General features: G+C 43.0%; 3 protein-coding genes across 5 annotated transcripts; 1 reads left to right on the top strand and 2 right to left on the bottom strand.

The window, feature by feature from the left end:
* Nucleotides 1-69: 69 nt before the first annotated feature.
* On the bottom strand, nucleotides 70-2,685 carry LOC115203400 (kelch repeat and BTB domain-containing protein 13-like). Its single transcript, XM_029768069.1, has one exon. The coding sequence runs from the start codon at nucleotides 2,637-2,639 to the stop codon at nucleotides 1,101-1,103; it is 1,539 nt and encodes a 512-aa protein (XP_029623929.1). The 5' UTR covers nucleotides 2,640-2,685; the 3' UTR covers nucleotides 70-1,100.
* Nucleotides 2,686-3,484: 799 nt separating this feature from the next.
* On the top strand, nucleotides 3,485-9,285 carry rasl12 (RAS-like, family 12). Of its 2 annotated transcripts, none has more exons than XM_029768067.1 (6): nucleotides 3,485-3,505; nucleotides 4,358-4,476; nucleotides 4,886-4,942; nucleotides 5,257-5,330; nucleotides 5,739-5,929; nucleotides 8,089-9,285. In XM_029768067.1, the coding sequence occupies exons 2-6, from the start codon at nucleotides 4,365-4,367 to the stop codon at nucleotides 8,435-8,437; spliced, it is 783 nt and encodes a 260-aa protein (XP_029623927.1). In that variant the 5' UTR covers nucleotides 3,485-3,505; nucleotides 4,358-4,364; the 3' UTR covers nucleotides 8,438-9,285. The 2 variants fall into 2 exon arrangements, with proteins under 2 accessions (XP_029623927.1, XP_029623926.1); XM_029768066.1 differs by lacking the exon at nucleotides 3,485-3,505 and adding an exon at nucleotides 3,784-4,110.
* A 543-nt stretch (nucleotides 9,286-9,828) lies between these two features.
* LOC115203396 (uncharacterized) lies at nucleotides 9,829-14,613 on the bottom strand. 2 transcript variants are annotated; one of them, XM_029768064.1, is made up of 6 exons: nucleotides 14,535-14,613; nucleotides 13,632-13,698; nucleotides 13,080-13,475; nucleotides 12,524-12,652; nucleotides 11,620-11,710; nucleotides 9,829-11,220 (listed from the first exon to the last, which is right to left on the bottom strand). In XM_029768064.1, the coding sequence occupies exons 2-6, from the start codon at nucleotides 13,669-13,671 to the stop codon at nucleotides 10,773-10,775; spliced, it is 1,104 nt and encodes a 367-aa protein (XP_029623924.1). In that variant the 5' UTR covers nucleotides 13,672-13,698; nucleotides 14,535-14,613; the 3' UTR covers nucleotides 9,829-10,772. The 2 variants fall into 2 exon arrangements, with proteins under 2 accessions (XP_029623924.1, XP_029623925.1); XM_029768065.1 differs by having other exon boundaries at nucleotides 14,531-14,575.
* Between the last annotated feature and the right edge of the window lie 1,324 nt (nucleotides 14,614-15,937).

The raw sequence follows: 15,937 nt of genomic DNA, 5'->3' as shown, positions 1-15,937 counted from the left end.
AATGGTTATATAATTTGATAAGTGGAAAAATCTGCACATCATTAGCAACATTCCTCACCCATTAACACATTATTTGAACAGTGTTTTATTTGATCATTAAAAAGACAATTATTTCATATATCTTCTGCCAAAGACAATCTGTTCATTTTAATTCTCCAATCATCCTGTATTTACACAGGTGTTCCCATGGAGAATACAAATCTCTCCTTCAAGGGATACCTGTCCCGAGACGGCAGCAAACATGCACTCGTTACAGAAATGTTTTATTATACAGCGTGAACACTGCCAGGCTTATCTTACCCTGTTCTCTAGCAACGAATGCCTTGGGGATCTGAGCCTGGGTTATAAATGGTTTGTTTGTTGTAAAAACAGGAAAGGATTTCAGTCTTTACGTACATTACTGAACATGTGTTTGGCTTTCATGGAAAGAGCTCTTTGGTAGGGCTGTGTCAACTCAATGTAATGAATCACTTGATTATAGTACACTTTACTTGGATACAGAGTCAAATTACCCAGAAGGCTACTTGAGTCAACACATTTCTCAAGAACTATAGAAGACAATATTACTATAGAGTTTCTTAAATGCTATTTAATTATTCTTGGAAGATATGCTGCATTCATGACATGTGGAAACTAGGAAACTGATATTTCCCACTTGGAAACTTTCCCACTTGGAAAGTATCCAAATCAACCAATATGTTAATTAATTTTAACTCAGAGGTTCCGAGTTTCCAACTTGTCATGAATGAAGCAAACTTTAATGTTTACAAATTACTGTTGTCTCTGACATTTACATCTTTAGCTCATTTGTTGATTTGTAGAGAGAGACCGCAAGAGTACATTCAGAACGGCACAACGCTGTGTAATATTCAGATAGAAATATCCTATGAAGAACAAACATGCCTCTCTGACATGTAGAAAAAGGAATCGTTAGCTATATTCATTATATTTCTTTCTGCAACATTCCACGTTTGCCTACTAAAAGTGGCCCAAGTAACATACTAAACCTATTCACAAGAAGTCAGTCAAAACATTCTAGTTCATTGTCCTGTTGTTGGTTCGTCAGGAGATATTAAAAGATTAAACTTATTCACAGGAAGTCAGTCAAAGCATTGTAGCAGAGAGTCTCTGCGTCTGTGGTCGATCCGATTCCCAAACTCCAGCCCGTCCGTCAACACCTCAGTGTTTCCCACAGTCTTGGCCTTGGGCAGTCTCATGAGAAACGTGTACATGGAGCCGATTCGCCCGAAGCCCTTGGTCTCTCTCTTGGTTTTCCATCTGTACTCCTCCACGGCGAACTCCGTCGTCCTCATGCGGTTGAGGGTGAACACTGAGTCCCCTCTTACTACCGATGTGAACAGGGCTCCTTTACTGTTTGCGTATTGCCCCGGCAAGGCTGTCCATTGACCCGTAGTCAGGTTGTAGCAGTCCATCACACACATCAGGAAATCTTCGCAGGGCCCGTTGCGCATGACATACAAATTGTCCCTGTGGCCCACCATGCAGTGGCCATAGCTCTGGTCACGGACTAGCGTGGTGACCAGGACCCATTGGTCCCTCTCAGGGACGTACTCGTGGATCTCCGTAACGCCCTTGGGTTTCCAGAGGCAGATGAAGATGCGGCTCATGGCTTTGGTGGAGGCCACGTTGGCGGCTCTGCAGGGGAGATTAGCGGCGAAGTGCCAGGTGGCCGTGGAGACACTGTACTTCTCCACCAACGCCATGGACTTCCGGTCGAACTCCCCACCGATGGCGTAGAGGCAGCCTTCGTGGCCCACTAACGTAAAGTTGTAGCGTGGCTGCTGGGGACTCGAAATAGTGGACCAGGAGTCACTCTCTGGGTCGTAGCAGAAGCCAGAGTCCACGACTTTCTTGCTGATGTCGTGGACGCCTCCTATAATGTACAGCTTGTTGTCTAGCACGGTCACACCTGCCATAGTGGTGCTTGTGTTTAAGGGTAGGTGACTCAGCACCTTCCATTCTCTATCTTCGTCATCCAGGTAGCAGACCGTCCTCTGACAGTCCTGGAGCTGCTCGACGGTAGGAGAGTGGCTGCAGACTGTGACGTACCGACTGGGGATGAGAGACTCAACGTACTTCACTAGGTCTTCTGGTAAGGTGCTCACAACATCCTCCTTTAGGTCCGAGTACATGTCTTTAATGAATAAAGCAGCTTGATGGGACAGATCCCATAAACCGTAGGTCGCGGCCGTGTGGTACATCAACAAGCAGTTCTCTGAGTTGATGATATTGGTCAGGTGCTTTGTCACAGACTCCACCTGTAGAAATGTGGCACACTCTATGGCTTCCACAATCTCGTCACCACCCAGGATGGGGCGATCCCCGTCCAGGACCCGGAGCGCCAACACAAATCCCCGGGCGCTCAGCCCTTGCAGATGGACCTCATCCTGTTGGCATTCCCGCATTCCCGACTGGAAGAGGGCTCGGAAGTACTCACAGTGCTGCTCGAGTAGGACTTTGTTCACCACAAAAACGCTCCCGTCAACTCTCACTTTCAGGCTGTCCATCCCTGAGTCCAAAGGCTTGCCGAGGGCAGGCTTGTCACTGTCGGTCCCTGAGCCAGGGCAGCTGCTTGGTTCCATCGCCTCAACTGAAGTGTTCAAACAGCACATTTGCATTTGTCAAGAGTGACGAAGTGCTGAGTCAGATCAAAATATCTCATGTCCTAGCATGACATTTTATCCATGATGATATTTCCTTTAGGTACAGTAGCAGCTAGACCGAATCCCCCCCTTTCCTGACCCTCGGTGCAGAGCAGATGCACTTGACAGGGTATCCACTGTTTGTATTGCTATTCACAGCTACGAGAATAGCAGAGGCTATAGATAGCAGTTAGGCAACGTGTGGCACAGTTATAATACATTATGGTGACATGCAGCCAGAGGGGAATCTAGTGTTGACCTGCTGGAAAGCGGAGATGGGTTGGATGGGAGCGGGTGGGCGAATGGATGGGCACAGCAGTACAGTTATGCTGATGATTTATTGGTCTTTGTCTGTGAGGCTGACAGTTTGTGCCAGCGGAAAATGTCAGAACTCTTGGCCTTGGAGCGGTTGGGCAAAGGTGAGAGACAACAATAGATTGTTCCCTGAGGTCACATTTGTTATACGAGACTATTATTCCAAACAGTTAAATTCTTAGTAACCTTGTCTGTTAGGGATCTGTTGCACATGACAACAGCATGCTACCAGTCCTTGTTCCAATACAGCCGTGGCACCTGCGCAAATACTTACATGCATGCACATGGACGGATTCACCTACTGCAGTATAAATCGTTCACCCCCTATAAAAATAATGTAAATGTTTACACACAAGGCTACATAATTACTCCTCTCTCTGTCCTCCACACAAACCCCTATACAAACAGGGGCGCTCTTCCAACAGAGGCCAGAGACCACCTTTGCCACCAATGTAGAGAATGAAGAGGAAGTGGAGTTCTCATTCATTAAAGGGTAAAGGGGGAAACCAAGTCCAGTATGTCAAAAGGTACCTTTTCTTTGTTCCTTCTGTTCAAATATGTCAGATTTGAATCTATTACACAAGCAATTACTTTAACATGTGCAAAGTATTAACTGTGAAGTTATGTGATTATCTGTGAAGGAAAATATGCTGCATGAAGACAACAGAATCACTCACTCACTGGATGCAATCCAAACATCTCAACTGACATAACCATTTTATTGATGTCCTTGTTTCTTGTCAATGAAGTTAGTTGGAGATGAGAAAGGCCTACCTTGCCAAATCATATCTGACTGCATGTAGAATAACTATGAGACCTCACCTCAGTTCCCTTAAATGGAGTTTGGCAGTAAATCATGTGCGTAAGCAGCAACATTCTTCAGCAAATGTTAACCGATTCGTCTACTCGACGCAAGGTCCTACCAGCTGCGCGCGCACGGAGCTGCTCGGGCTACTTTCACCATCGTGTATGAGCATCCTCATCATCGGACAGGATTTAAACTCGTAGGGATGTTTTTATTGCATTTGGATTCATATGATTTTAAATGTAATACAGATTTTTTTTAACTACATCAAACCAACTAGCCGAGTCACTTCCACCCCAGTCTTTAACTCTGACAAAACCTTTTAAGGTAAGGTAAGGTTATATTGAAACGTTATGGAAACGTTCAACATGGGCGTTATTTGTGTTTTCTGCATAGTAGCCTATCATCCATATGCATTAATATTAGTGTTTATGATACCGTTATAAACATTTATATTATTTGGTTACGTGATGTTTTTTTTATTGTTAATAATATTCTGAATAATGCATGTGGGCACTGAATAAAGATCCTGTTAATTGGATCTGTTTTGGAAACTTGTGTTCCTGGGTTTTAGTCCAAAGATGTCACTGATGTTTGGGAAAGCAAGGAGTTGTAACTTCTCTGCTATCCCTGAGGGGGGACAACCTGAGGTCAATGTGGTCGTCCTTGGAGTGATGGGCTCAGGAAAATCAGGTGGCCCACCCATCTTTTTCCCTTTTCTCCTTCATATGCTATTGGATTGATTTAGTGTTTATTGTTAAAACATTAGTGATGTTTAGGTTTATTTCATATTGTGTTCTGCCACTTAATATACACTGAGTAAACCAAACATTAGGAACTTGCCTTGATTTGTCATCCCTAGTATTTGTAGTAGAGTAGATCTCAGTTTTGTTTACATTTTATTCCAGTTTCGATAGTCCCAGTTTTGATAGTTTGTTATTCATGAAAAGCAATCTACTCCTATCTGATATTTCATGGGAGTGTTTATATAAAAACAGGGTTCCCATGCCCCATTTAGGACACTAGATTGTACAGTGTGACAGACTGACAACAAAGAGCTGAATCTAAACAGGAAGTGAATGATTCCCTTCTCTCTTTTCAGCGTTGACTGTCAAATTTCTCACCAAGCGCTTCATCAGTGAATATGACCCCAATCTAGGTAAGCTTGTTACCTTCTGAAATAAAATGCAATTGTCAAGAAATTTCCTTGTTAAATGAATAATTTAGGCTCTGTCCTAACATCCCCTCTAGTACCATTTAGAATCACGCTGTGCATTGGGAATGCCTTTTATGGTAGGCTAGTATGGACATTAGAACACCTCTGTAATAGTTTGTGTACACTAACTATACAAGAATCGGCAGATGCACTTTCAGAGAAATGTACAATAAACTTGTTCATATTGACACATGAATGACTGTATTGTGATGTTGGGTCAATGTTGTGACCTCCATGTTGTGTTCACTGCCATCTAGAGGATACTTACTCTTCTGAGGAGATGGTGGACCAACAGCCTGTCGTTGTGAAAGTTATGGACACAGCTGACCAGGTGGGAATAGTCTTTTTTGAAAGACTATACTACTGCCGTTGTGCCCTTGAGGCACTGAACTGCTCCAGGGGCGCTGCTCTGCCGCTGACACTGTGCCGCGGTTGGATAATGTGACAGAAGAAAAAAAGGTTTTCAGATTTGCATTGAACACAGAGACAGAGGATGATAGTGAGGAAAGATAGAGGTTGTGTCAAAGGGCAGTAGGTCGGATTCAAACCTGAAGACGTGTGTGCCGTAGGCTGGGGCATTACCATTACAAGAGCCGGGCCACAATGACAGAATTTCTGTGCAAATGGATACCATTTGAAGATCTATTCTATTCTAAATAAATTGATACGTCTTCTAAAGCCTTTGCCACTAATTGTTTTGAAGTGATGACCTTTTCCCCTTGTCTGTCTCTACCGTCAGGACGGCCCAGTGAACTGTGAGCGCTACCTCTCGTGGGCCAGTGCCTTCCTTGTGGTCTACAGCATAGACAATAGACGGAGCTTTGAGGGCTGCCAACAGTACCTGGAGGCCGTCACCGTCCACACCAAGGCCCTGCAGCCCAAGACCCCCATTATACTGCTAGGCAACAAGCTGGACATGGAGAGATACAGGTGTGTAGCGAATTGGTGGGGTGGATGGAAGTCCGAGTGGGACTCAAACCTGCAACTACTCGTCTGTTAGTGTAATGCCTGAGACATTATACCAAGAGGTCCAAACGTCTTGATGAGATTCCGGTGTTATAGCTACTAAGCATTGCTGCAGGCGCTCAGAGCTCACTACTGGCTCATATCAGCATAGCCAGTAGCAGCAATACATACCACAGTAGTTAGACATGGAGAGATACCGGTGCAGAAGTCTTGCATGCCAAGATGTCTGTTTTAGACTGTTAGAGACACAGCTGGTGGACATTTAAGAGGCAGGTGCATTTAATTAGAAATAGGCTTTCTGTACATGCACACTTCTCAATATAATCCGGATCATCCCCACCAAGGCTGACCTGCGATTCAAACCCACACCATAACGACATAACATACTCCAAAAGCCAAGGCATGTCTTGGTCCGGTCCGACAGAGCTTCCAGGAGGAGTGATGCCGTCTGCAAAGTTCTGTTTTGGCCCATAGCCTCTCAAGTAACACCAAAGCGTTTTGCAGCTCTAGGCCTACTTCTGGTAGTCATCTGAAAGCCTGAAATGAAACAACATGTCAGTCCTACTCAATGTTAATGCACACCGCCATCACTGCTGCATGTGTGGCAACCCAAGCCCTCTTAGCTGGTGTTTATGGAAAGACTCATGTTTATTGAAGCACTTCCAGTAAAGTTGATTCATGGCAAGACTCCAACCACTTATATTTGTCTCCCAGTGTAAGATGTCTTCATGTTGCTATATTTAACCAAAACATATAACGTACATAAATGTATGAAGCAATAATGGCCAGCAGACTTATAGCCACTCCAACACACCTTTTTTTTCTTTTAGGTGTAAGACGTTGTCATGTTGCTAGTAACAAGGCATGATGTGTAATTAACATTTTTTGTGGGTCAACATTTCTTTGGTTCCATCAGGTGATGTCCTGACAACTGATAGACAGAAATGTTCTTGCAACGTTGCCCATGAAACTTGTCTAGAACATTAATATATTATTATTATTTCTCCACAATTTCGATCTTGTCTCATCACTACAACTCCCCAACCGGCTCAAGGTCGAGTCATGTGTCCTCCGAAACATGACTCGCCAAACCGCGCTTCTTAACACCCGCTCGCTTAACCCGGAAGCCAGCTGCACCAATATGTCGGAGGAAACACTGTTCAATTGACAAACATTGTCAGCTTGCAGGCACCCGGCCTGCCACAAGGAGTCGCTAGAGCACAATGAGCCAAATAAAGCCCCCCGGCCAAACCCTCCCCTAACCCGGACGACGCTGGGCCAATTGTGCACCACCCTATGGGAATCCCGATCACGGCCGGTTGTGACACAGCCCGGGAACGAACCCAGATCTGTAGTGATGCCTCTTGCACTGCGATGCAGTGCCTTAGACCACTACACCACTTGGGAGGCCCAAACATCAATATATTATGTTTGGAGAATATGGCAACCATGTTCTGTGTATGTTTGGTGGGACGTTGATGGAATATTCTCTTAACGCTCAGAAAACTGGACACATGAATGTTCTTGCAACGTTCACATGAAACGTGTCTAGAACATCAATATATTATGTTCGGAGAGTATGGCAATCATGTTCTGTGTATGTTTGGTGGGATGTCGATGGAATATTCTCCACAGAAAACTGGACACATACATATAAATGTTCTTGCAACGTTCCCATGAAACATGTCTAGAAAATGTATATCTTAAGTTCTGAGAACATGGTCACCGAGTTCTGGGTAAGTTATATTTGAATGGAATAATCTCTTGGAACATTCCTATGAAAACGTTAGTTTATGACCTAATGAGACTTTTAAGGGAACGCTCTCTAAAGTTGTGGGAAAGTTTGTTGTTAGCTAAGGATGTACGGAGTGTGATTGACTAATGATATGTGCAAAGTTGGCACATTATAGTACTGATTATAGTGGTCAGTGTGTTTTGGAGCTGTTTCAACTAAAGGGCTTCTGTTTTCTCTTTCTCCCTCTCTCTCCTGTTTTCTCTCTCTCTCTCTCATTCTCTCTGTTATCACCTCTCTCTCTCACTCACTCCTTATCTCTCTCTCTCTCGCTCTCTTCTCTCTCTCTCCTCACTCCCCATCACCCTGTCTCACCCACTCTGTCTTTCAGGCAGGTGAGTAAGTTGGACGGCTCGGCCCTCGCCTCCCGCTTCGGCTGCCTGTTCTTCGAGGTGTCTGCTTGCCTGGACTTCCTGTCTGTCCAGCGGGTCTTCCATGAAGCCGTGAGGGAGGCCAGGCAGGCGGGTGGCAAAAGGAGCCCCCCATTACGCCCCCTTTACATCAGTGAGGACAACAAGCCATTGTTCAGCCTTGCCACCGTGCCCCCGTTCACCACCCCCTGCTACAAGGAGCTCCCAGTGCCCGCCACCGCCAAGCTGGTGACGGTCAAGTCGTCGCGGGCACAGAGCAAACGGCGGGCACCCACGTTGACGCTGCTCAAGGGCTTCAAGATCTTCTGATGAGTTGATGGAGAATGAGACCAGACTGAGACCATGAGACCAAGACTGGAAATTTGAGACTTGTCTCAAACTTGTGCTCAAAGACTTGAGACTTATGCTCAAACCTTGAGACTTAACTTGGACTTGTGCCAGACTTGAGACTTAACTTGGACTTGTGCTCAGACTTGACTTGTGCTCAGAGACTTGAGACTTAACTTGGACTTGTGCCAGACTTGAGACTTAACTTGGACTTGTGCTCAGACTTAACTTGGACTTGTGCTCAGAGATTTGAGACTTGACTCTGAGTGTCTCAGGCTCGAAGACTTGAGACTCAACCTGGACTTTCCGTAAGTGACTTATTGACAAGTCTGCCATAGTGGCTTACAATATGGACAAGTGAGAGAACTGTGAAATAGGTTATGAGAGACAATGGACTGTGTCAAATGTGAAAAGCAGAACAAAATGGAGTCAGAATAACATACAACCAAGCCATCAACATACTGTATGCAGCAGAAACTGTCATGATGTATATCACCATCACTAAGTTGGAGCGTGTACCAAAACATCATGATGACTTACTACACCTTCAAGTGAAGAGAAGGAACAATAATTATCAGAGCTCCTTGAGAGATGGACAGTAATGGACTGGTGTTTAAACTGTCATTGTGAATGTTGAATTTATATTGCCAAAGTTTTCAAAGTTTGTCTTGAAGACAGTTACTGGGACAAAGTTATGTTAGTTGCCAAATGTATTGTGGTGATTGGAGTGCTTATGATGGTGATGGTATGTTCCCTGTAGTGTAGATTGCTGACACTATGCACATGTCTTTTTATATACATTTTAATAAGCTTTAAAGGAAAACTAATTTGATCGAATGAAGACATATTTTGTTAATGTAGATACATGTTTTAAGTTATTTGATGTTGCAACACATAAGTAGCAAGTCAATCTTTGAGTTAAAGGCCCAGTGCAGTCAAACCCTTTTGAGTTTTGGCTTTCCATGGTGACATCACCATGCTATAAATTGGTTCATAGACAAATAACAAAGACAGTTCCGAACATCTCTGCCAATAACAGCTAGTTTTCAGAGTTCCCCTCCCATCTCAGACCACTCCCACTCTTAGCGAAATTCTTGCTTGAGAAATATGTTTTTGCTAAAAAGCTATTTTTGCCAATTTTAATGGAAATCTATTACAGTAAGGTACTTAATTGCTACCCAGTAATGATTTGATATTGATATCAAAACAACTGCATTGGGGCTTTAACTTCATTTATACATCGATTTCACGAGTTGTGGGCGCCCTCCTCAGGCTCATCAGTGTAACAACTGTTGCATTTTTTGTAACTTAAAACACATTTTTATACTATTGTATGCTAATGCCATCCCAACCAAAAGTACAAAACAGAACTATTTTGATATGAACAGTTTTATTTCCTTATTGTAAATACTGCAAATGGTGGAATGCTTTTATAACACAAGGAAAATCTATCTTACATATGGAGAGGTGGTATGATGACAAAAGTTAACCAACTCAATTCTGTTTTCTGTCCAAAACACCTATATGTAAATAATCTCTCACAAGAGCTTTCCACTATACTCACAGCAAGATAATTTGAGTTTGGATTATATTAGGATCCCCATTAGCTGATGCCATGATGTTGGCTAATCTTCCCAGTGTCCAGCATTATAACTAAAAAAACTTTACAAATAGAATTACAAAAGAGATGTATAAAGAGAAGTTTGATCTTCCAATCTTAATGTTATCTCAGACCATGTTTAGTTGCCTCTTAGTGTTTCCCAAGTAGACTAAAGTTGAATAGCTTATGACACATGGTTTATAAGTGTTCCTACATACTGTCAAGTGACATAGGAAAACTTTTAACTACACTATAAACAACACGTTGCACTTCTTCATGACCAAAAAACAACATTTACAAACTATTTGGTATCCCAAATAGTTGGTTGCGATGTTTCGACGGCCAGCAATGTTTACAGTAGATGTATATTCCAAGCATTGCTGAAACTGCAACCAGTAAAGTACTTGTGAATGATGACTGTGATACTGCACGTCTTGTACACAGCATTAGTTGTAGTAGTTATATACCCTTTTCACACTACTGAGCCAAGTCAAGCTGTACTGCGCTGGCATGGTTACGCATCACAGCACAGTACGGTCTGACTCCGCAAAGTAGTGTAAAAAGGGCATTACAGTAATTAAACAGACAGTGGTTGTTTAAGTTACAGGTAAAAATAAAACAACTTAAAATGACAGTTATGCCTAAGTAAATAGGAGTTTCTTTTCTGCCTCTGCGGAGGAGCAGTAATGAGAAACGTGGCTGTTATATCTCTCTCCTTCATCCCTCTACCACCACTCCCTCCGCTGCCTCCTCTTTCTCTACCTCCTCCACCACCTCAACCACCTCTTTCTTCAACACCTCCTCTTTCTCTACCTCCTCCACCACCTCAACCACCTCTTTCTTCAACACCTCCTCTTTCTCTACCTCCGCCAACACCTCCACTTCCCCCTCAGGCTCGGGGTACAGGCTGGACACGTTCCCGTCATTCCAGGTCACCACAATGTCCCCCGGTTTGAGCCCCTCTACCTCCCCGTTGTCCTGGAGGGGCTTGGCCTGGCTCACTGGGATCTCAGATTGGCTCATACTGACCTGGACAGAGGCGCTGTTGATGGGTTTGACCTCTGAGTTAGTTCTTTGACCTCTAACTTCCGTTACGATGACCTGTAGTTCTTCCGCCTCCGGCTTCATGGCCGCCGCCTTGTACTTGGCTATCTTATTCCTGTTTCTGTGTGGAGGATAATGGGAAATGTAGTCACTGTGGTGTAAATAAAGATGGCCAGACCAACACGCACAAATATGGCGATTGCTTTTGTTTTCTTCCATAACAGGTCCTGTATTTAGGTTCCACAGAGCCTTTGGCTGCATCCCAAATGGAACCGTATTCCCTACATAGTGCACTGCTTTTGACCAGGGGCCATAAGGCTAGGGTGTTATTTGGGATGAACACTTTGTTTGGATCAATTACTGTTGTTGACCATAAGTATCTTCACCACACCATGTTTCATAATTGAAGACACATGGGATATTTCTTGTTTAGAATTACAGTGTATTACATTAGTATTTTTGAGTTGAGTGGGTAGACATTAGTCTACTTAAGTTGAGTAAGTATCAGATAGGGGCTTACTTGTTCGCCATGGAGCCCATTCCCAGAAGCAGACAGCCCAGCAGAAGGGCAGCGAAGGACAGAGCCAGCATCGCAAACTTCCAGGGAGTTGCTGTGATGACAAAAACACACAGTTGTAACTGCGGAAAATCTTCCCACCTTTATAACCCCACAGGAAATTTCAGAGGTGATCAAAGACAAAACATTGGAACCTGGACCAAGTGTGCACTTAACAGCTTTTTTTTTTACAGACTTGGAGTCTTGGCGGGTATAAAAGTTTACTACCATGTAAATCTGACTAAGAGAAAAAGTGCTTCACTATAACCAATCCCTTTATGGAGGCTTTGGGATCAGATCACATAAATGACACCACCAGCACTACAGTGCCATGAAAAGTGAAAACTGATTAACTGAGTATATATTGTAAGAACAAACTGCTCAAGTAGGATAACGTAACGGAGCTGGATAACGTAATGGAGCTGAATAACATAATGGAGCTGGATAACGTAATGGAGCTGAATAACATAATGGAGCTGAATAACATAATGGAGCTGGATAACGTAATGGAGCTGGATAACGTAATGGAGCTGAATAACATAATGGAGCTGAATAACGTAATGGAGCTGGATAACATAATGGAGCTGTCAAATAGCCTACTTAAGAACAATCCAATCATATCTATTTTACTTGTAATTTCCCAAACAATGGCCGTGGATCAGTTCGCTACCCTGAAACAACATCAACCTAATACAACACTAATAATACCCTTTTCACACTATCATGCCAACCTTATCTGTACTGTGCTGGCTTGGCTATTTTCCTTCCTCATTGTCCTTTCCAGCAAGGCACAGAACAGCTTAGCTCAGTTTGGCTCAGCTCGGTAGTGGGAAAAAGGTACAATAGCTTTGTAAAGAACAGCACTTACGGTCCTCAGTGCGATAGAACCATCTGAGGAATTCTTTCTGTTCATCGGTCATACCAAGAGGCTCCGCTTTCTGCTCTTCCGCAGGTTTCACCTCAAACTCATCGGGATCGCTCGATGCCCTTTTGGATCCTGCAGGTGCCAATACAAATTTACAAACACATATTGCATCACCATCCCCTGTGTTAGTTTTCATGCGGACAAAATGGTGGCCACAATGGCACCATGTGGCCAAGGTGGACTGAGGGACTATTGTGGAAGGACATTGAGTTAATATCTTATAGCCTAGGTTTGAGAGGCCCATACAGTATCAATTCACACAAAGCCCCAATCTAACAACTGCTAACTTGTGATGAAGTCAATCATTCAAAAGGAGATGAAAATGTTACATTATTTTCATCATCTTGAGTGCTTATTTGGCTCATTCTAGAGCTTCACTCATGTAAGTCAATTTACACAAAGATCCAATTTCATGCCATGAGGATTTGTTTATTCAGTCAGTGAATTTAAATGTAAATTAAGCGATTAAAAAACTATGGAGGTAACAACAATCACTTACTGAGCCTCTCCTGGCATATATCCCCCTCATCCAGAGACCTCCACTTGGTCTGCTTGCTCCTGTGGGACAGCGTCAGTCGTTTCCCGTCTGTGGAGAGCTCCAGAGAACTGTTCTGACTGATCAGCCTGTTCAACTCACACCCCCACCGCAGCCCCCCATCACCCCTGCGTCCCCCATCCTCTACCCCCTCACAGGGTACAGTCTGGATGGGGTTAGAGTGGTGGGCCGACAGGCACCTGGAGGTCCCCACACGCTCCAGGAGACTCTGGTCCCTCCAGATCCACTGCTGGAGAACTGAGTCCAGGTTGCATTTATTCAGCTGAACCAGGCCCGTCTTGGGGAAGTCCTCCAAGCACAGGCTGTGGAGGGTGTTGTGGATCATGAAGCTACTTACCCCTGGAAGTGCAGTATAGTGGACATGCATTGTAGTGAGCGTAGTGTTATGACAAATCAAAAACATGCTTCCACTTGTTGTTGTGGTTTTATGGCAAAATGAATCAGGGGATTTTTGGTGTTTCAGTGAAAGGTGTACGTGTGAAGGGATAGCATTACCTGGCAAGAGGAGACAGAGTTTGATCCACACACGAAACATGTCTGAAGTGGATGAAATCTGCAATGACTGTTGACATAAATCAGAATGACAATGTATTCCCTTAATCAAGAATACAAGATCAACACTTACACATAATAATAATCATAGTTATGTAAATGTAACTTTTATTATGGCTTGGTTCACATTAGAAAGTTGTATGGTAGTATTCCTGGGATGGTAGTATCCAGCACACATTTTTACTGGGCTTCTCAACCGTCGAAAACAAAGCATAAGTCTGCGTTGAATTAGTGGACCAAAGGGAAACATACACATCCACCTTATAAACTGAGAGTTTATCCAAAGCACTGCCTTCTTTATGCCGCAATTCCATCTCTACACTCAAAACAACGTTGAAAGTATGTAGAGGCATTGTACCTTGCTAATTCCATTATGTACATGTATATCCTATTACGTACTGTAATAGTGTGTATTAAGCTACAATATTTGGTCCTGAAGAGAAATACTCATCATCGAGTAAACTATTTAGAAAAGTTGTCCATCATTGCACTTTTATGGCCGATAGCGAGGCGCCAATAAAATGTTAGAGGTTAAATCGAAACATACTCCTATCCCATAAACAAATTCAAATGTAAATGTAGATAATCTAATGGTTGACTCTCTGTGTGTACAGTACACATCAAAAGCAGATGGTTATCAATCTTATTACCCCAATGATCCTATTAATTATGATCCAAACATCCTATCAATAAAAGTTGCTATAAGCATTAACAATCCAAATAAAAAATAATACACTACAAGTCCTCCTAACCAATGGCTATATATCATTAATTTAAAAGTAAAAAAATGGATGTACCAATTTCAGACAGTAGCTTTAAAGTAATGAAAACAATTTACTCACTTACCAGGGACTGTTTCTCTCACAGCCTGACTCGGAGAAGGGAGGTAGTGCAGTAGGGAACATGATTCTACCTGTTGAACATTCACAACGCAGAGGAGAGGCTTTCCAAAGTGCATGTGGGAGGAGATTGGTTCATTGAGTCTCTTGATTATGGCTATATGGCATCTGTAAATGTTCCCTTTATAGCTGGGGATATGGGGACTTTTTATGTGGTGCAATGTGTTCTTCATTTATTAAAAAATGCATAGTCTGGAAGTAGTTGGGGATGTTATTGCTAGAGAGAAATGTTGAGACAGGTGAAACAGCCTCCTTATAGTGATGGCAGTCTTTTCTTTCTCAATGATAAGAAGTTGTGAATGCTTCATTAGGCTACTGTAAACTACTGCCTAGTGTACTGCACCACAACTGGGCCTACTTCATTACAATCTTCTCCTAACTCAATGGAATGGAATCCATCCTGTGTTCAAGCTTTTAAACTCTACATTGGGGGGGCATTATCCTTGCATTGACAAGGTCAGTGATCAGGGTTGCTTGGTTACTGTTTAGTTAGCCTTGCTGGGACCTTGCCATTGCAGTTTGTAGACATGGGAGGAAAACAGTCTGTGTTTGGTCAAACATCTGGCACATGTGGAACAGTCGTGATATCTGTCTGTTAAACAAGAGACTTAAAGGGATTTTTATTTCTTTATGGCAAGTATGTTTTACAGTTAAAGGTAAATGACCTCCAGGTCATCTACCATACCTTAGCAGAGGAGAAAGAAGTAGGCTGGCCTTTTAAGTGACTGAGTTAAACTATTTTGGGAACACAAATACATTTGCCAACACTTTAAAAATCAACAGGATGAGGATACTCAAATAACAAATCATTTTGTTGGTTGGTTGTGAAGATACCCTAAAAACACACTACTTCGATACAGCTACGACCAGAAGTGACTTTTTTTGTAGCAGGTTAGGAGAATTTACGCAGCAGGTAAGGAGAATCAACATAGCAGGTTAGGATAATTAGATTAAGGTTAGGAAAAGGGTTTTAGTTTGGGTTAGCGAAAATGCTCTCATATCATAACCTGCAACGAAAAGAAACTTCTGGTCATAGTTGTTTCAAAGTGGTGTGTTTTTAGGGAGTCCCATTGGTTGTGGTTGGAATAAAGTCAATTATTTACATTTATAATATCCCTTCTCTGTGAGGAAAATGCATAACCTCAAATAAACTTGATTATCTGTGAAGGTTTGGACCACATAATATACCTCTCTGCACAGGCCTCTTCTTAGGGACTCACGCCTCGATCACACTGACAGTGTCCTTCATTCTAACCTAGGTGTCTGGTTAGACTGTAAACTCTCCTTCCAGACTCACATAAAACATCTCCAATCCAAAGTTAAATCTAGAATTGGCTTCCTATTTCGCAA

Source organism: Salmo trutta, chromosome 12 (genome assembly GCF_901001165.1).
Source record: "Salmo trutta chromosome 12, fSalTru1.1, whole genome shotgun sequence".
Lineage (NCBI taxonomy): Eukaryota > Metazoa > Chordata > Actinopteri > Salmoniformes > Salmonidae > Salmo > Salmo trutta.
Note: the sequence above shows the minus strand (reverse complement) of the source record. Positions and strands in the feature narration are given on the sequence as shown.